This window comes from Triplophysa dalaica, chromosome 16, assembly GCF_015846415.1.
Source record: "Triplophysa dalaica isolate WHDGS20190420 chromosome 16, ASM1584641v1, whole genome shotgun sequence".
NCBI lineage: Eukaryota > Metazoa > Chordata > Actinopteri > Cypriniformes > Nemacheilidae > Triplophysa > Triplophysa dalaica.
Genome location: NC_079557.1, coordinates 20,527,591 through 20,547,996, shown reverse-complemented (window position 1 = coordinate 20,547,996; position 20,406 = coordinate 20,527,591). Strand labels below are relative to the sequence as shown.

The 20,406-nt window shown below is 39.1% G+C and overlaps 2 protein-coding genes across 3 annotated transcripts; one reads left to right on the top strand and one right to left on the bottom strand.

The window, feature by feature from the left end:
- Positions 1 to 316: 316 nt before the first annotated feature.
- npy7r (neuropeptide Y receptor Y7) lies at positions 317 to 11,360 on the bottom strand. The gene is made up of 2 exons (XM_056770002.1): positions 11,150 to 11,360; positions 317 to 2,399 (listed from the first exon to the last, which is right to left on the bottom strand). Exon 2 carries the CDS (start codon positions 2,347 to 2,349, stop codon positions 1,219 to 1,221), a length of 1,131 nt encoding a protein of 376 aa, XP_056625980.1. The 5' UTR covers positions 2,350 to 2,399; positions 11,150 to 11,360; the 3' UTR covers positions 317 to 1,218.
- trim105 (tripartite motif containing 105) lies at positions 6,727 to 19,200 on the top strand. Of its 2 annotated transcripts, none has more exons than XM_056770001.1 (8): positions 6,727 to 6,744; positions 12,451 to 12,581; positions 13,385 to 13,701; positions 14,248 to 14,343; positions 14,414 to 14,647; positions 14,966 to 14,985; positions 16,783 to 16,889; positions 18,063 to 19,200. In XM_056770001.1, exons 3-8 carry the CDS (start codon positions 13,429 to 13,431, stop codon positions 18,623 to 18,625), a joined length of 1,293 nt encoding a protein of 430 aa, XP_056625979.1. In that variant the 5' UTR covers positions 6,727 to 6,744; positions 12,451 to 12,581; positions 13,385 to 13,428; the 3' UTR covers positions 18,626 to 19,200. The 2 variants fall into 2 exon arrangements, with proteins under 2 accessions (XP_056625979.1, XP_056625978.1); XM_056770000.1 differs by lacking the exon at positions 6,727 to 6,744 and adding an exon at positions 7,319 to 7,399.
- Positions 19,201 to 20,406: the final 1,206 nt, after the last annotated feature.

Sequence of the window (20,406 nt, the reverse complement as noted above, 5' to 3'; positions counted from 1 at the left end):
TACACATCAAAATGGACTTTATCTTCACAATAACATCTCTATTAATAGTAGCTTCAATAAGAAACCAAAATATTTAAATAAACAAAATGAACAAAAAGAATTGCCAACCTTTTATTTTATCTCACAAGTGCACATCATAAATATTAAATATGCCACATATACATACATCAAACAAAGTACATTATAGTTTTCATAATTTACTATACAATTAATACAATCAGTACCATAATGCATTTACATTATATACATGTCGGTTTACACAGTACGAATCATGCAAGACATTTTCACTTTGGACACATCACATTAATTATTTATTTACAATAACTCAAAGACTCTTGAATGTCAAGCGTTGGCATAACCATGGACATGAGTACAGAATACTACTAATACTTTTCCTGCAGTGTGCATGTATGGAATAGTACGTACATTTATTGTATAGCTGAATTACTGAATGAGCCACCTAACATGTCAATATCAGATCTGACGGATTACATTACAGTATAAATGCACAACAGACAATGATAAACCAAAAAGTCAAAGTTGCCAAAACCAAAGAGGAAATCGTGCCTCTTGCTAATCGATTAAGGCCTCGAAAAAACATTTAGTGGCAAAACATCCTAACTTGAAATAATATTGAGTTGTTTCTACCAACGGTTGGGTAAAATACAGACAAAGGCAATCGTTGACTTTAAAATAACTATACCAAGTTTTTTCAACCCAAAATCATGGACATTTACAGGCTAGTTTAAACCAACAACTGGCCTTGTCCATATTTTACCCAACCATCAAGCATTTTGAAGTTTACTATGAGAATCTGCCATTCATATAATGTGCTTGAATGCCCATTAGTTGCCCATCAGAGGCTAACAGCCTCAATCTTTATGTGCGTTCCAAATGGGACATATCGCCCTCCGAAGAGCACTTTGGAGTGAAAACAATCATGGCCGCCATATTGAAGGGCGTTCCAAACCGAAGAGCTCATAACTAGTCACTTCAAATGGCCCTTCAGAATGAAGGATTTTGGAGGGTAAAACTGATAGACACTTTGCAATCCCATGAATTTTTGCGTTGCAACAGCGCCCTTTTATGGGCATGGGATGATGATGCAGAAGGGCACTTCAAGAAACAGTAGGTCCCCTACTCACTCCGCAGGGTAAATCCTTTGAAGGGCTTACGGCATGGAGATGAGGCCTTTGAAATGGAACGCAGGATTTGTGATCAGACAGCAGCGGCAACCTGACCGTCATTGTGCCCGGTGACAATCACCCGTCTCCAAGAACGAGTCCTGAAGGAGCCGTCGGGGTAGATGGTGTCTGGCTTGTGCTCACAGCGGAAGAACATGAGGAAGCCATTCCTGTAGTTCTGGTTCATCCAGCCGTAGAGTAGAGGGTTGACGAACGTTGAGCACATTGCCACGATGTGAAACAAGGTATAAATGAGCTTGTACTCTTTGAACTTCAGAATCAAGTCGAGATCACTGGTCAGCTGGAACAGGTGGAATGGAAGCCAGCAAACTGCAAAGACGACAACCACCAGAGCCAGCATCTTGGTGGTTTTCTTGCGGCGGACAAAGCTGTCGTTGCGGTTGGACGGGTTGACGTGGTTTTTCAGCTTGACCCAGATGCACACGTAAGCATAGCTAATGATGGTCAGCGGTACCACGTACTGCAGGACAAGCATCGACAGAGTGTAGATGACGGCGTCCCGATTGGTGCCATTGGGCCATTTCTCAGAGCAAACTGCGATGCGCCAGTCAATGTACGGAATCTCCTCTTGCCGATACTCCCGGAAAATCGCCAAAGGTCCGGCCAGTATGGCGGCGAAGGCCCAAGTCAGACCGATAATGACGAAACTAGTGCATCTGTTGAGCCGCTGGCCAAGATGAAAGACTATACATCTGTAGCGCTCTAAAGCAATGACCGTCAACGTGAGAATGGAGACGTGTACGCTGAGAGCTTGGCTGTAAGGCACCATATGACACATCACTTTTCCAAACTTCCATTCATCAATCAGTGTGTAGACCAGTGTGAAAGGTAAACACACAGTGTCCACCATCAGGTCGGCCAGGGCCAGGTTCGCGATGAAGTAGTTGGTGACCGTGCGCATGTTTCTGTACAGAATGATCATGTAAATGACCAGGCTGTTCCCCACAAGTCCCAGCAGGATGATAAGGGAATAGGCTAATATAAGAGAAATTTGAACGCCCAGGTGTTTGGTGATGTCATCCACAAAGGTGGGCTTGTAAGGATTCACGCTGTCATTGCTAGCGTTACCTTCATGCCAGGCGGAGTCTTGGTTTTCACCGTGAACCACATCATCTGTCACGTTGGCTATATCTGACTGGCCCATATCGAGCAGGATACCTTCAGTGTGTCCAAAGAAGAAACAACAAGAAACTTCTGAAAAGAAGAGAAAATGTGAACATATTATATACAGCCTCTAAAAAAAATATGGAAAACTATAGCGGTTCAATGTCTTAAATGAATAGTTCACCCAAAAATAAATATTCTAAAAATGACAATGGTAGTCAAAAGTGTCTCAAAACAGTTTGCATTCCTACATTCTTCAAAATATCTTCTTTTGTGTGAAACGAAATAAAGAAATTCTTAAATAAATTTTCCTACTATGGTAGTGGCCAAGAACTGTTTTGTTACAAGCATTCTTCCAAATAGCTCTGTTTGTGTTCATCAGAACAAAGACATTGATACAGATTTGGAACAACTTGATGATGAGTAAATGAAGACGGATGCCTCGTCCCAATTCGCCTATTGTACTATTCACTAAAATGATGTACTGCTTTTGTTATGGAAAAGTATGTACATTACAGTGTGTAGCAAAACAAAATGCAAGCACTGAGACATGCTAACAGGAAACTAAAGAGGCCGTTGTTGCATAGACAACACCAAAATACAGCTCTTCTTTCCATTAAAGTATTTTTTCATTCATTGTTTCATATGTAATATTAACTCTACAGTGATATTAACTCATTTAATGACGCATAAGTTATTTAATTTTATTAATTCAGTGGAGGCTCACTAAACTCTAACTACTCGCGATGAGTTGTGGGTAATATTAGCCGTTAGACTGTGCATCATTCTGCACTTCCAATTACTACCGGAAGCATCCAGGAATCTTTGGAATACTCTTTTCAACATAATACGATTTGGGACATACTGATTCTATTTCCGAATACTATTTAGGACAGATAAGCGGATTGGGAAAATCTTCATTTTTGGGTGAACTGTTCCTTTAAGTTAATTGAGCCGTTTTGTCGAAAGAACCAATTTGTTTCGCCTTAATATATTTGCCTGTAAACCACAGGCAACAGTGGCAGTGTTATTATCTCCTCCATATACAGTGCCATTGTATGTTATATATTAATATATTTACAGTATTTAAAATGATCCAAAGGATATTGCTAGTATATTTACATTATAGACTGCAATGATGATTCTGCTTTACTGAACATTATATTCAATATATTCAAATGCACTAATATACAGTATCAAAAACATCCCCTGAGCGTCCAAATACAGTTTAGGGAAAACACCTTAAAAAAATGCAATTGTACAGAATTTTACAATTCATTTATAATAATAATGTAAAAACTGAAATTCTACAGAATATTATGATGTTGTTACAGATTTTTTCACATTCTTTTAAATAACGGTAAAAACGATCAAATTACGAAGATGTTTTTTTTTACCGTGTACTGTATATGTTAACCTGTAAAATACATTCGAAATGGATCTAAAATATATTTGGACATATATCGCCCCTACGATCTTTATCTATTTTATTCAGAACATTTTAAAAGTCACCATGAAACGGAAGTTGCGATTGACTTTTCCGTATCGTGACGTGTATCCGAGTGAAACTGAATCTGAGTGATTTTTTTTGACTGGTTTATTGTAAATTGCGCCTGGAAGGCAGAGCCATTGATAGAGAGTTTTCTGCCAATGGATGTCCAAAACGTTGGAGCGTCACGTGATTCATGGAGCCATCAGATAGTTCCAGGAAGTTATGTTTTATATTTAAATGCTTTCTTTTTTTTATGGCTCCCGTCTTTAAATGGGTTAAAAGTTTAACTCAGTTGGTCTGTTTAGTCACAGCTCCATGTGTAATTTGTAACTTCCGGGAACTATTGAAGCTATGAAAAAACTGTTCCATTGGAGTCAACGTAGAAGACGCAACTCTCTCTATCAATGGCTCTGCTAGGGCCATTGAGGGCCAAAAATACCTGTCCATTGGACAGTCAGTATAATCCAACCTCTTTTTTTGCTGACGTCATGTGGTGAAGAGTTGTTGTTGAGAGGCGGAGAGAAGCTCAACCTCTTAAATAAAGATTACAAGTGCATATGAATAATAAAAAAAAGCTCTGCACCGATAAATCATTTAAAATAATCACTGCAACACTGTGTAAAACACTTAGAATTTGATTGCATGGTGAGTTTAAAGCGTATATATTTTTTGAAAGGATGGAGACTCAGCACGGAGGCTTCCTTACACAATAACTGAATGATGTTTTTTCTTTCAGACTGTAATTGTGCTTTCTGTCTGAGTGAAATTGAGTAATGCTGAGACGGCACACGCTGCAGGAGACACACACATGTAATTATATACTGTACAGACAGAAGCACATCATAGTTTATCATTACAACACAGTAAGGCACACAACATAATTAAAGTGTTAGACAATGATATGATTATCTTAAAAATGTACCTTTATACGGTAGAGTTGTGAATATCTTTTCAACCAAGATAACATTTACAGCGCTTACACAAACGCCATCTTAATTATTTGTTGTCATGTCTAATTAAAGTAATTAAAAAGGAAATGCTCATTGTAATACCCTTTTAATGCTTCACCATCATCATTTCGCTGCTGGAACATTGAACTATATTTAATTAATGGTCGAGGATGCTCTTTCCCGCTCATATGAGATGGATTTTGCTTCATTAAAAACCAATTCACAGGCGACACAATGCAAGACAACGCAAAGCTATAATTCTAAAAACCATTGGGCTCATAAGCGCATTTGGAAGTGACTGTATTGCCATTTAAACTGATTATATGACATGAACTGTATGGGCGGCTTTTCACCCAGGGGCAAAGGAAAATTGCCAATAAAGAGGTCGACATCTTAGGTCATTTAGAAACTGAAAACAATCCATAGGATAAATGTGAGCTTTTCTCCACAAGAGAGGACTGGGCCCTACACTTCATCCTTCAGGGTGCACTGAATTTAAAAGTTAACCAAGTTGTTCTGTTGCTGTTGGCCATTGGGTATATTTCTATAGTTTGGGGGGGAAAGTATTGCCTTCATTTGTTGGTAAGTATTTGAATGAACTTCTATTGTATTACAGACCTCCACGTACATTACGCTCTAAGGGGTCCTGTCAGTTGGTAATACCTAGAATTTCAAAATCAAGTGCAGGTGGTAGATCGTTTTCTTATCTAGCGCCTAAACTTTGGAATATTCTTCCCTGCACGGTCCGGGAGGCAGACACACTCTGTCAGTTTAAATCTAGACTAAAGACTCATCTTTTTAATCTTGCATACACTACACCTCCATAATATTAATCCTCAGAGGATTTAGGCTGCATTATCTAGATCAACCGGAACCAGGAACACATCCAACAACAAATGATGCACTTGTTGCATCAAAGAGTGCAGAACAGTACTCTACTCTCAGCCAGTCTTGTCTCTTTGTTCCAAGGTTACCGCAGGATGCAGTTCATGCCCAGACCTGATGGCAGAGCTGAGAATGGAAAGCGGTGACCTGACAAGTGCTAAGAGGATAGAGCTGGATAAAGGACGCGCCAACTTTGTTTTTCCTACAACATTTCAAATGCTATTAGATTGTTAATGATAATCTTTAATCCTTAATTTTTATATTTTTACTAAGCCTTGTTGTGCAAGCACTGTTGAGCTTGTGCAGAGGCAGCAGCTTTTGCCAGAGGGGAACTGGAATCCCCTGGTTGGGCCTGGGTTCCCCTGAGGTTTTTTTTCTCGATGGGAGTTTTGGGTTCCTCACCACCGTTTGCATATTGTTTTGCACTATCTGCCTGGCCGGGGGGGCTGCTTTAGAATTCATACTTGTATTAAATGTGTCTCATGTACAGCTGCTTTGTAACAATGAAAATTGTAAAAAGCGCTATATAAATAAAGTTGAGTTGAGTTGAGAGTAAGTACACACAAGCTACAGCTTTGGAGGTGTGTCCTTCAAGTCTCCATGAAATCAAAAGATTTTATGGTGTTTATTATAATGTAAATTTATGTAAAAATAATCATTCCAATCAACATTCATGTTTTAAAAAACATGACCCCCTCCAAACGGCCAGGCTTCCAACGCACTTAAAAATAGAGGTGCTTAAAAGGTTCTTCACAGCGATGCCATAGAACCGGGCTATTCATTGGCGGCCCACGGGCCGAACACAGTCCTCGATGTAATTTGTTCAAGCAGTATAGTGTGAAAAATAATCTCTAGAATAAATTTAGTTCAGTCGGGAATGGACCCAACAGTTATGAAGTGACGCGCGCCTGTTACTGTCAGCACGATCGAGCTGCGGCAGCGCAGAGCAGGAGTCACGTGACGTCAGTCTCTCCGCGGTGAACTCGACGATGACGGATGAGAACTTTAATTACTTTCATTTCTGACATTTTGCTCACACGGATAGGAGCAACATTACAAAAGTACAGACACAAGGGAGGAGCATAGCGCAGTGGAGAACAGCGCCTGTGTAGGTTCATGTTGTTTCACAGAATTTCATTTTTTTGTTTCAAAGTACAGCAAATGAGCATGTTTGAATGTAGAAAAGCATGCTTGGGTTTCAATGTACTGATGTTGTTGTGCAGTTTAAAATACAACATCAGGATGTTTAAATGTAGGAAAAAAACGTTGGCTGTCTTGGGCAAAATTGTAAAAATACTCCATATTTAGGTCCATCTGATTGAATCGCGGAATCCAAAATAAAACAGATTTCGCACTATAACGAATATATGAATGAAAACAGAATCTGGCAAATGTATTATTTCTTAACCAGAATGAAGCACCAAACAGCAAAAAAAAATCAAGTTGTGCATGAATAACAAATACCTGTCAACACACCCATTTCACGCTACCCTCCCGTTTTTTATTTCTCCCGTGAAACTCCCGTTTTCATTCATTTCTCGTTTGTAACTCCCGGACCGACTGGAGCTGGAACGCGTTCACGGGATGGTTCTGTGAGTTGAGCCCTTGCCCCTTTACCCTCACTGGCAGGCTTGCACCCTTCGGTAGGCGAAATTGAACGGTAGCCAAAGTGGAGCCGCAAACTCCAAACCAGGTTTTCCATTTAACGCTCGCGCCTATAAGTCTGTACGCTTACTGAAGACGACGGATCGTTTCATCGACAGGTAGATCCATAGTCTACGATCTGTTGTTGTTGTTGTTGTTGTTGTTGTAACACTTTTTTACTTTTATAAAAAACGTTGAATGAAAAGTGTTTTGCAGACAATTCTGAATAAAAACAAGTAATATAGAGTTATTTATACTATTTCCCGTTCTGTGACCATAAGCGGTTCTTGTAAATAATATGCAAACACTTTTAAATACATCCATGTAAATAAAAACATTCTGCTAACTAATAAACAAAGTTAAAAAACGTTTAAACCGAACTACGGGATGCGTGGAGGGACAACTGCTCGTGCTTTTTCAAACCGCGTTTAGATGTAAGTTATTTCATGTCTGACGTTGATATCTCTGGCAATTTTTTTATTGATGGATTCATGAGCTGCATTAAACGGCATCTTTAAGATTTAAGAATTTGACATGAAAATGGTGTTATGTTAGTTATTGAAAGATTTTAAACGATTTATAACAGAGGGGTGCCCTATTTGCCCTGCGCACTATTTGCCCTATTTTCCCTGTGGGTCTCCTGTAATTTTGTACACGAATGTGTACTGTTGAAACTGTGTCCCTGCGTTCCAATCAGCTTACATCCCGCCCTTACAGTTTTCAAAAGTAGAACTAGTTTGTCCCAAATCTAAGTATGTTGAAAATAGTATTCCAAAGATCGATGCACTCTCTAACGGCAGATATTACCTACAACCCACCGCGAGAAAACGGAGTTTAGTGACCCTCCACTGCATTAATAAATAATTTAACTGATGCGTAACTAAATTAACAAGCGTAAGTATACAGTAAACATTACATACAAAATAATGAATGAATAAGTAACTTAGTGGAAAGATGAACTGTATTTTGATGTGTGTGACAGTTATTGGCCAAAATGTTGTCTAGGCAACAACTGCCGCTTCCTGTAAGTATGTCCCAGTGTGTGCAATCTCTTTTGCCATGCACTCAAAAGTACCTACTATTCCAACACAAAAACAGTACCTACTTATAAGCTAGTATAAGTTGGCAAATTGGAACGCAGGGTTTCTGTTTCATGTGAGAAAAGCTACTGTCAAACATCCTTCACGCTACCCGTCAAAAGAAAAACACACCCACATTTTACCACACTATCCCTCTTGGTTTTGGTTTAGGATCAACCATTGAGTATATTATTTACTTTAGTAAATGTGCTAGTAGAATAAAATAAAAAAATTATCTTATTATAAAAAAAAAAAATTCCCCTATATGGTTCAACGTATATACTGCAGGTTTTTTAATATAGTTTATACGTGAACACTGTAGTATATTGAAGTATCTTGTTCATGTGTGCAAATATATTACTATTGTACAGTAAAAGACGGAAAACACAGAATCCAGAAATTTTTTTATAAAACAGATTTCTTATTGTTGTTGTGTCATCCCTCATATTGCAAACCCTATCTCTCCCGACCCTAGTTAAGGATGCTTTCATGATCTGTCCCACATGACAAGCTAACTGAACTAGAAGAACCATTTTTGGTTACACAACGAACCGTTCAGTCAAAGGTTCTTTAAAGAACCATCTCTTTCTTATCTTCTCATTATCTGAAGAACCTCACCACAAATAACTTTTAAGAAACAGAAAGGTTCTTCAGACTCTAAAGCACTGTTGCCAAACTCATTTTTAGGAAAATTTGATGCTATAAGTTGCTAAATTACGTTGTGATTTCTTTGCGTAATGATATTGTTACGTAACTTTGCAATTCTGCAGGTGGTGTGTCACTGTAATGAGCATGACACTGAAGTGTAGGAATCCAAGTGCAGAAGTTTATTTAACAACAATCCAAAAACGGCAGGCAAAAGGAACATAAAAAATAAGGCAGAGGTCATGAGTCCAGATAAGCAGTTCAAACTGGCAAACAAGACAAAAGGGTAATCCAACAAACAGTAATAAAACAGGCAATGATCATAGAACGGTGACAAGAGAATGGACTGAACACTCAGTATGCAGTTAAACTGACTATAGAGGGTATGGACATGTCGTCACTTTACCACGTGAGCACCATTTGAGGTCACTTTTCAAAAGTTACTTGAAGTGGCCAAATAAAAAAAACTAAACTTGTTAAATAATGCTGCCAAGGTAGTGTGACAAGCTGCTAATTCTAACAACTGAATTGCTAAATTGGCAACTGTCCTAAAGTCATGGTGAATTGGAAGTAACAATCGTTTTTACTGCCGTATTTTGACGTGGCAGGAGACTCAGACTGACCATTAAAAGGGAGGAGTTAACGGATGCTCCGCCCAAGCCGTCTAACTTTCTAAGTTGGATAGTCACTACAGGACCGAAGTGCATTTTCAGATTTTAACTAAAGATTATGAGGGCAGGGATTTATAAAAATAGAATTTTATTTTGAAGTGTGTATAATGTTGTAGTGTTGTTTTTATTGTAGATCAATTCTTCAATGTCAACTGTCAAACTAAGACACTGTTCTTATGTGCTGTGACATTTCTGTTAATCTGGTCTATTCACTAGTGCACTAGTGTCCTCCTGAGACATATGGATGACGGACTTTATTCATTGAAAGGTCATATCTCTTTAAAGACCTTTTCTTTTGATTTTCAAGACCGCCTCTGGATTATGATTGTCCAAACACATATGATTGTCCATTCACTTGTTTCTAATAATACTAAATGCCTATTTGCATTGATGATTCATGTTCTAGAAGCTATTTCGTCACCCTGAGACTGAATAGAAACTGGAAAATTGCATCCTGAGATGATAACATGGAAACCACTTTAGTGCAAAATTGCCACCGCTTTTTGTCATTTCCCTCCGCTCCCTCCCTGTGCGTCTGTGTGTGTGTGTGTGTGAAGAGGAATTAACTTAAAACAGAATGCAGAGGCTGTTGATTGCCTCCCTCAGATGATTCAGCTCTCAGGCATTGTGATGTTCTGCTGGGTGATGGAGCTCCTCCACATGGAGAGCTCACAGAGAGCCCGGTTAATCATCGTGGAGACATTGCTTCGGTAGAAATCGGTGAACCAGATGCTCATGCAGCAGAGACTAAAAACAGTGCGATGAATTCATCACCATGACCGCACAAAGCAGCTTTGCAGTGGAAACTGCACCCTGTTAAAGTCTATATGAAATGAACAGGCAACGTTCTGATATCGGAAAAACACACAGCATGTTGCTTGAACAAATAATCCACAGCCTGTTGCTGACCAAGGTTTAGCAAAATTCTGAATCTAGGGTCTGACTCCTTTTTGATTCATATTTTGTAAATTTAATTGACCACACCCCACTGCTTTTTAATTAGAATGGCAGGAGGATTAATTGACAGCTATATAGACTTCAAAAACATTCATTTTTAGTAACAGTAATCCAACTAATCCAACACAACAAATTGTAACAAGTTAATCATGAGTAAATTAAGTGAATACATGATTACTTTTAACTAATCATGTCTTTGAAATGTCTTACTAATACTTCCTAATGACACTTAGAAACAATAATAGGTTATAATATTTTCACTCATTTTAATTTAGCATATAGCCAGTAAATGTTTATAATTTCCATGCAAACTAATGTTTTTAGATAAGAAGATATTGATAGGCTGCATGGTGTATTATATAATCTTTGTAGAAATATATAGCTTCTTTGTATGTTTAAATTAAAATGCGACCGTGTGTGCAGTCTTCAAGAACTGAAACGGTCCCCTACAGTCCCCACCTGTCACATGTATTATATATCCATATTTTGGTTGTTTTTAATCACCTAAAGTACTCACCTTACATGCGTGTGTTCATGTTTAACAGACGAGACGATAGCGCAGCGCTCGCTGTAAAGTTCTCGCGTCCACGCGACAGGTTCAAGCGTCCAAAATCAGCGTTCATCCTCAAACGCAAGTATGCACCCGCACGTATAGGAAAAGCACAGAAAAAATGTATTTTTCTTTTTTAAACGCAGCCCATCAGCTAGATGTCATGCAGGCAACTGAACTTCGGGGTTGCAGGAGTGGATCTGCTGAATGCGCGCAGGGTGTGGGAGGAACCGCGTGTGTCCAGTCGATGTAACGCTTTTCAATAACGCATCCTAAATTAATGAGGGACGACTGTCATCGTAATGGGTCGCGTGCTGTGTCACAGTTCAATTGAGTTGGCATGCGTGTCTCTGCTTAAGAAGTGCATACGGCTTCATTTCCCGGTTTGCACATATCTAAGTATTATAAACATCTCAAAACCTTAGACTAATGAAAGTCAAGCTTTGGATTGATTATGCTAATCGAATAATGCCAGACATAATGTATGGTGCTAAGTGAAGTGTCCTCGAAGCCCTTTGGGTTTTGTGATTCACAGCAATAGATTTGTGGGTGGATGAGTCAGGTGCTTCTCTGCCGAGGTTCTGACCCGGCCACACGGATCTTATAGCCACACCTGAGACACTATAGATAAATCTGAGTGTGTTCATGCAGTGATGTGCATTTACTGATCTGAAATGACTGATATGAATACTTTTCATTTGTGCGTAACTGGTGAACCGATGCCAATTTTGCACTTCTTGCCAAACATCCATTACAGTCAAAAAGGTCTTTATAAAATATACATCATCACGCAGTTATAATCACGCATCCATTACGGATAATGGCCTTACAACAGAACAACCAGTGTTCCAAATGGCTGATAGTTTGGATAATATTTGTGACCAACGATGCAGAAAACCCATAGTTATGTATAAAGTGTACATGTCTAATCTGAGGCGGAGGAGAAACTCTATAGCATATACACTGGAAATTAGTCCCGTGAGTCCTCTCTTCATTTCCAGCCTTGATTTCATAGACACACATCTTACACAGAGTATTGGACAACAGTAGACATCATTGGGCCATCAACGAGTTCTTCCTCTTTCAAAACATAACTTCATAAATGACAAAGTTTCCCTTAGAGAAAAAAAGAATAAGGAATACAACGACATGATAAATATGACTTGAATTCGTGAATATATGAATATGTCTGTGAATGCGCATGTTCGAGAGTTTCGTTTTTCTTTCACTCACTCTGTCTGTCTGTCTGTATCATCATCTGTTCACAGGGAACACTGCAGTGCTGGAGGTCGAGTGAGTGAGTGAGTGAGAGAGAGAGAGAGAGAGTTTCATACTGAAAGCAGAACAGTCGATTAGACAGACATCTCTCTGGGACTTCACAGAAAATCACACATAGAGGGTAAACTGTTTATTGATATATTAAGATTTTTTTCTTCTTCTGGGTAACTTTATTTCCGTGTACCGTGGTTGTTTTTAGCTGTGTAGCTAACACCGTCGGCTGGCTAACGTTTACATTCACACGGCAGATACAGCGGAACAAACACTCAAATAAATCTATAAATTACCCAGTTAAACGGCATAACAAGTGCTGTGCTTGTGAAGTTTCACTACATACAATAAAAAACATTGTGATTCTGGTGATTTTATCAAGTCTTTATAAAATGAAGTTTTAAGTTGAAGTTGTGACACACAGCTAACTGTTAACATTCAGTTCGGGAACGTTACTGCACATTTATTTTTTAATCTAATCCGCATATTCGTCACAAAATTCCAAACAATACCGTGTTATGTGCTATTGATACGTACAAATATGTTTTGAACAACTACCGTTGTTATATCACGGTATGTTAGTAAATTGTGTACGTGGTGTTTATGGTACGTGGACGAATTATTCTAATAGTATATGGTATTACATCTCATAACTTCTCATAGTATAGGGTCTATGATAAAATAGTTAAAATTGTCATAAGTGATTCTTTAAACTTTATGACACCCTTTTAAGATTTACAGTTATAATAATAATGCTACTTTCTGGGGAAACAATTGTTGCGATGGTAGATTAATGACTAATAACATCTCTCTTTGTAACATGATTTTATTAACAATTTAAATCAAAGGATTGCAAAAGATGTAAGATGTACATGTGTTGTGTAATTGCCCCCCTGATGGAATCAAAGGTAACTTTAATCATTACATGAACAGTGACAGAAGTGGAAGTGAAAGAGACTCCAGCAGATGTGCTGAAGATGGCATCCAGCAAGAGTAAACCAAGTCTGAGAGAAGATCTGACATGTGCCATCTGCTTTGAGCTCTTCAAAGACCCCGTGATGCTGGACTGCATGCATCACTTCTGCAGGACATGCATCACGTCGTACTGGAGGACTGTCAGGAGTCCTGTGTCTTGTCCTCAATGCAGAAAACAGTTTCCCAGCAAACGCGTTCACACCAACTACCTAGTAGCTGGTTTAGTGGAGAAGGTCAGGGCCAGCTCCAGCTCAAGATCTGTTAAGTATCTGGAGGTATGTACTGTAAGTTAGATTTTTTCCTCAACTCTGCACTTACAGTTTCTAGTGACTAGTCCATTTTTTTGATATAACATTTAACTTTCACTTTCATCTTCTTCACTTTGGACTAATGGCATCTTTAGGAAAGTTGTGTTTAATAAAGGGAAGTACCAAAATGATCATACATTGTCAGCATTACATGATATTAAAGTTCTGTTTTTCAATATATGTGTTCGCTTTGTTATACAATATTCTTTCCTGTTTTAAGTAATGTATTAGAGTCTGTAAAACCCCATGGCTTTTTATTTTACAAATCACAAGACTTGAATTTCCAGTTTTGGACTATCAGCTGATATTGGTCTGAGGGAAAAAGGTACTGCACGTTAAATAGATTTGATAGATTAGTTAACATTTTGTTGCCACATTTAAAGACACAAAAAGCCACTTCAAGCCATGCCCTTATGAAAAGTTTTTTTCGCACGGGGACTAATTTTCACAAGGCAGCCAAGCGTGCCAAATAATAACTGTTAAGCGCTGTGTATGCTAATTAATCTTTTTCAGAAACAACTAAAGGACTGCCTGGAGTCACAGCGGTCCGTGAAAGACGCTTACGTCACGATGATCCGTGGAGACAGAGAAAAGATGGATAAAATAATAGTAGGTCCATCCTTAAACAAGACAAACTACAACATTCTAGCATCATTTCTAATCTTTTCTTTTTCCCCAGAAAATCGGAGCTGAGCTGCAGAGCCGAGTGCACAGTGACTTCCAGGCTCTCCATAACTTCCTTCGGGCTGAGGAGGAAAACATGATGGAGGAGTTGAAGAGAGAGCAGGAGGAAATGCTGCTGGGTCTGGAGCGACATCTGGAGACCTTACAGGTGGCCATGAGGGATGTGGAACAGAACATCAACACACTACAACAGACGGCCAGCAGCATACAGCAGTCTGTGCTTGTGGAGGTGATCGACTGTTTCCATTTGTAATGCCACTGCAATACGCACACTTTTCACATAACTAATATTTGAGAAATGAATGTCATTTTTACACCAGAGACTAGCGTGCTGTCTGTCAGCATGAGTTATTAGCCAATGGAACTACAGCCCGAGTCTCATTTATATTTCACAGAAAACTGTAGAGAAATGATTTCTACGGTGATTCCAGAATGTGCTGTTAATTATCACACAGATGCTTTACTTCTGCTGTGTTCTTGCTCCTTCTAGATGGCTTTTATAATCGAGTCCATCTAATAACATCTTTCATGTCTTCTTCCTCCACAGCTTCCCGAACTGAATTCAAGGTGAGAACATGTTCCTACGTTCCTTGAAATAGTGTTGGTCAAACCAATTCAAGTCATTGCACCAGCATCGCAAAGGTCATGGATTTGATGCCCAGGAAACACACGATGGGCCAGATTTACTGACAGCTTGCAGCAGCGCAAACGCCTCTTCTGGTGTAAAAAACTACTGTCTGTATTGACTTAAGACACGCAGAGAAAAGTAACGCTGAAAATTAGGCATGGACACGGCTGTTTTTGCGACTGACATTATTGCATAATTTGTAGGAGTTTCCTGTTCTGATGCAAACTTTATGGGAGGAGAGTATTGAAATGAAACATGCAACTCGTTTTCTAGGTTTGTGCTTGTCATTGCACCGCTGTTTACGGCATTATTTTACGCTCCAAAAAGTGCACATCTTAAACCCTGTGCAAATTTGCACTGCTCTTGGTAAATTGCCTTGGGCTTCGTTTCCCGAAACCTTCTTTACGTCATTCTTAAATTATAACTTAAGATGTACCTTATCGTTTATACGTGTTTCCCGAAAGTATACCTTCTGTAAGTCATACTTTCGTAAGGTTGGTTTGGACCGCTCTTACCTATACCTTATTGCCTTTGATGGTTCATACCGCTATGCAAAAAGCTTTTGTACATCGCAGTTTAATTTCACATATCAAATTTTATATAATAATTTAATATAAAATCTAATTTTGTATTAAATTTTAATTTTTAATCTAACTTAGTTTTAGTTTTAATTTTACAAATAAAATACTCTGATTTAATACACTCAGTGAAGGCTATTGAAGTGTTTTCATGAATAAGTTGTCATACACTGATGGTTGTTAGCGTTTTTAATGACAGCCTATTATCCCAAGGCACATCAGCTGGCAAACCACTTGACAGGAGAAGATTAGTTTATATAAATGGAATGAATGTTATGGGGAATCCTCTGGCTACCATGCCAGAAGAGAAAATTCTACACAATTTAGTCTGCCACGGGGGAAATTCTGCAGCTCCTGCATATTGTTGGCCCAACTTTGTTGAGATAAACTCGATGGAGCTACCCCTGCAGCCCTGAATATCAGCTGCTGCATGGCGACTCTTCGTTTTTAATGCCGTAGGGAGTTTTCTGGAGGTGTTTGGGGATAATTATGGGCTCAGAAAGACCTTGGTGTGGGGATGCGTTCACTCAGTGACAAACATCGCCATGCCACCGATTACATGCGTATGTCTTTCGCCAGGCACGACGTGATGGAGGCACATCAAGGCTTCCATGTTATTGTAGGTGGCCAAGTGATTGACATTCTGGATGGGACACTTATCACTATACACAAATGAGTGATTTACACCTATAATGTGACTCAACACAGATAGTGGAGAACATTAACACACGATGGCAAACTGTGAGAATATATATTCAGCCAGTGAATGTAGCTGGTTAACGCAGAAAACGTATGGCTTTCAGGGTGCGGGATCGGACACTTGCAAAATTATAAATACATACATACACACACATATTTCTTTCTTTCTTTATACTACTTCAGTGAGCCCTGATAAATGCAATTTCTACTATTTCTGAAGTGTTTCTTTATATTGTTTTCTCAATACTTAATACCCTCTGTAACGTAAGGTAGAGCGAACAAATGATTCTCGAGGCATGGATATAAACATATTCAGCACCACCAAGCTTTACCAAGCTTTAACTGGCAGTTTGAAGGGTCATTGTTTCCTCTGTGCATTTCAAATATTCAATGCTTTTCTCCAGAAAACATTTTTCATATTGAAAATTTTTCTACCTACGATATCTCCATGATTTCCAGACCGCCTCTACAGGAGCTGCATATCAACATCACTGCGTTTAGAAGCAAACGCATCGCTCCTCTTCAGTACACTATTTGGAGAAAGATGTTTCAACATTTAAAGCCAGGTAATTTGTCCGTAAATGTCTACCCTTTGGTCACTAAACACTATATACTATAATACTGCTCACTGCAAAGTGATTTTGAAAGAAGAAAACACCTCAAGGTTTCTATTATCGCAGATGGTATTTTTGTCTTGCTGACAGGACAGAAACTGCATGTGTAGCCCCTCTGGAGCAAAAGTGGCTTCGGTGATTTGTTCAAGGACACAGCGGGCTCATGTTTTATCAGGGTTATTATGGCAGTGTTAGTGGCCTTCAATGCATTTTTTTTAATTAAAATGTATGGTTACACCCTCATCAGTAAATGATGTCAAGACAAATTAATCTGACTGTTCATTCCTCGTATTTCAGTTTGTTTTGGGATTAAATCTGTTTATATCGTAAAGGTAATCGTAAGAAATTTAGTGATTTGGTTCGAATTCTCCCTGTTCCTCGACTCTTATAATAGAACTGTCACCCGTTCCGTATACGGGACACCTAAGTTTGCGTCAATATTTTGCATGTAATTTCTAATCGAATCATGACAAAATTTATATCATCTAGAAAACAGACTTCTTTGGTGTTTTTTTTAAATAATTTATGTAGGGAGAGTAGTTGATTCTTTTTTATAAAGAGTGTGCTTAGATTTTTTGTTATCCTTTTGCGACCGTATTTTTTTTTTTAATGTATTTTTTAATCAACGAAAAACAAACTTTTAGTATATATTTCTTACAAAAAAACAAACATACCTTAAAAAATTTTTGTGTGTTTGATTTTTTTTGGGCAATAATCAGCTACTTTTCTTTTTTCAAAGGAGACCAACCGTAAATCTGTATTCCAAAGAATTCATGAGTTACCGCCATTTTAGTTCCAACATGTGTAGGCTCAAAAAGGGCTCTGACAGGTAACAGGTTTCAAAGTCCTAAGGAAATCAGTACCGGAATGATGTACAGTCTACATGCTCGACATTTATTAACCAACTGGAGTCATTTGGATTACTTTTGTGCTCTTTGGAGCTCTTATAAAATGATAACATGACAGCATTTGAACACAAAACGAATCGTTTGTGTTTAGCTGAAGAAAGGAAGTTGCATACATTATGAGAGGATTGTCATATTGGGTTAAACTCTACAAAAAAGGAGCCAGTTGTCCGTTTCCACCCCTAATCACAATTCATGATAGCGTGTCATATGTTCACAGGTCCAGCACCTTTGATATTTGATGAGGACACAGCTCACCCCAGCCTACAGCTTTCCAGAAACAAAACCAAAGTGGTGGAGGGCGACAATATGACCATCTACACATCCAATGCCAAACGCTTCCTCCAATGTGTTAACATTCTGGCAACTGAGGGCTTCCAGTCAGGCAGCCATTATTGGGAAGTGGATGTGAGCAACAATCGTAAATGGGATTTAGGCGTCGCTCTGGAATCGGCGAACCGTCAGGCCAGAGTCAAACTATGCCCCGAGAACGGCTACTGGACCCTCCGGCTGCGGAATGGCAACCAGTACTCCGTGGGCACCCAGCCCTGGACACCGCTGACTGTGATGACCTCGCCCAGCAGGATTGGCGTTTTTCTGGATTGTGAGGAAGGCACAGTTTCATTTTACAATGCAGATAACATGGAGCTGCTGTTTTTATTTTTTAATGGGCCAAGGGAAAAAGCGTTCCCCTTCTTCAGCCCGTGCCTCAGTGAACGTGGTCAAAAAGCCCAATCAATCTGTATTCTTCACTTCCCTGCACAGTTTCCGATGCAGTTTTGAAATGAATCGCTCAAGTAATTTGTTCCATGTTCACTGATCCGGTGTTCGAGAATTCTGTGTTGTAAAATATTTATCACTCATGCTTTATTAGAGCCATGCAGATATAATGACAGTAATCAGTCATTGTGTCATGAAATTATTGTTTAGAGACATCAGGCGGGCAAAACCAAATACAGACAAATTCTCAAACGTTTTCACGCCAGAAGATGCCCAATGATCTGATTTTACCATGGTAATTGACATTGATTAATGACAAAAACATTGTTATATAGCCTTAAGCTCAAATTTTTGAGCGGAAAAACAAACCTGGCCTTAACCGTTTCATGTGATTTTCATTTCCGAAATGCTGCGCCTTATTCCTATCTAACTAGCTCATGTATTTTTGAAACACTAGAGAAACTCAAAATACTGTATGTTTTAATTCACACGCTTCTCTTTTTAATGGATTATTGGCAGATTCTGTAAAATGCGTATAACTCAATATTCTTTTAACTGTTGCCTAAGGTAATATATGTACAGAAAGTAATTACTGATGTTTTTCATGAAATCCAATGAATACATGAATCTGTATCTGGCGGTATGTCCTATCATTTCCCCATATGATCACTGGAAAAGAGAGCATTTATTTCTATATTCCTGCTATGTCAGTAGATCATATTCGTATTTCTCTGCAGTCAGTAAATGTGCAAAAGTTCGTCCTGTCCATCACTGTGTCAAGGTTCAGTGACGGGAAGATGTTTGGATTTATTTCTAACTCTTCCTTCCTCTGTTGGACAAAAACAAGCACCCTGTTCTGGCACATGAGTACAGCAGCCAGATATTATTTTTGATGCACAGCGTATAAATCTCACCGCCCTGTAACATCCGGCTGTAATGACATTACTTATTTCGATTATATAACCTATTAGCTTGTACAGTTTAAGTGTGAGTATCTAATACGGGGGGGGGGGGGGGGGTGATGGGTGCACCTGGGGTGGCATCCCGGATACAGACAACAGTAAGGATGGGACTGCCATTATCTGTTGGAGCAGGCAAGTGCATCAACATCCTCTTTCCTCCTGCCCCCTGCAAGGGGTCACACAAACAGAATGCCCTCGAACCAGTTTATTGTCATCTGGGGACCAGGGATTTGGGGCTGTTTTGGCTGCTGGAAATAGGAGCAGCCCTCAGCCCTCCTCCACAGGGTCAGGTTGCCTTTAAACACTGTGGCGATTTAAACAGGCTGTTAACATTCCAGCCCTCTGGCTTTGTCCAAAGCGTTCGACACACAGTTGAAGCATCCAGTATCTTCATTTTTAAAGCTCGACTGCTGTGTTCTACTGTTTTTATCCACTTGTGCTCAAGATGCATATACTAGATATCTAGTGCATTCTTTCACATACAATCACTACAAATTCACTCCATTATTTATTGTCATGGGTCACTGACAGTTGAATTTTCATTACTGCACTAATGGTGTCTCATGGCCAGACTGTAGAACAGCAAGGCCATTTCTCTGACAAGGAAAGTGTTTCTCCAATTAGAAGCGCTTACTTGAACTTGATGTTTTACTGTTAAACCTAATCGTTTTCCACAACACAGCGGTCATTATTACTGAAATGTTAGTAATTACATGCATGCGGTTTATTGAGTTGTACCTTGTTGTTGGCAGTGTTGTTTAGTTCCTGGTGATGAGTGACATGCTCTCATTTCCTTCTGATGAGCGGTAGAGCTGAGTAATGTGTTTCCTGACCCCAGGATGTGCAAGACGAAATCGTGGCACTTCAAGGTCTTGTCCTTGA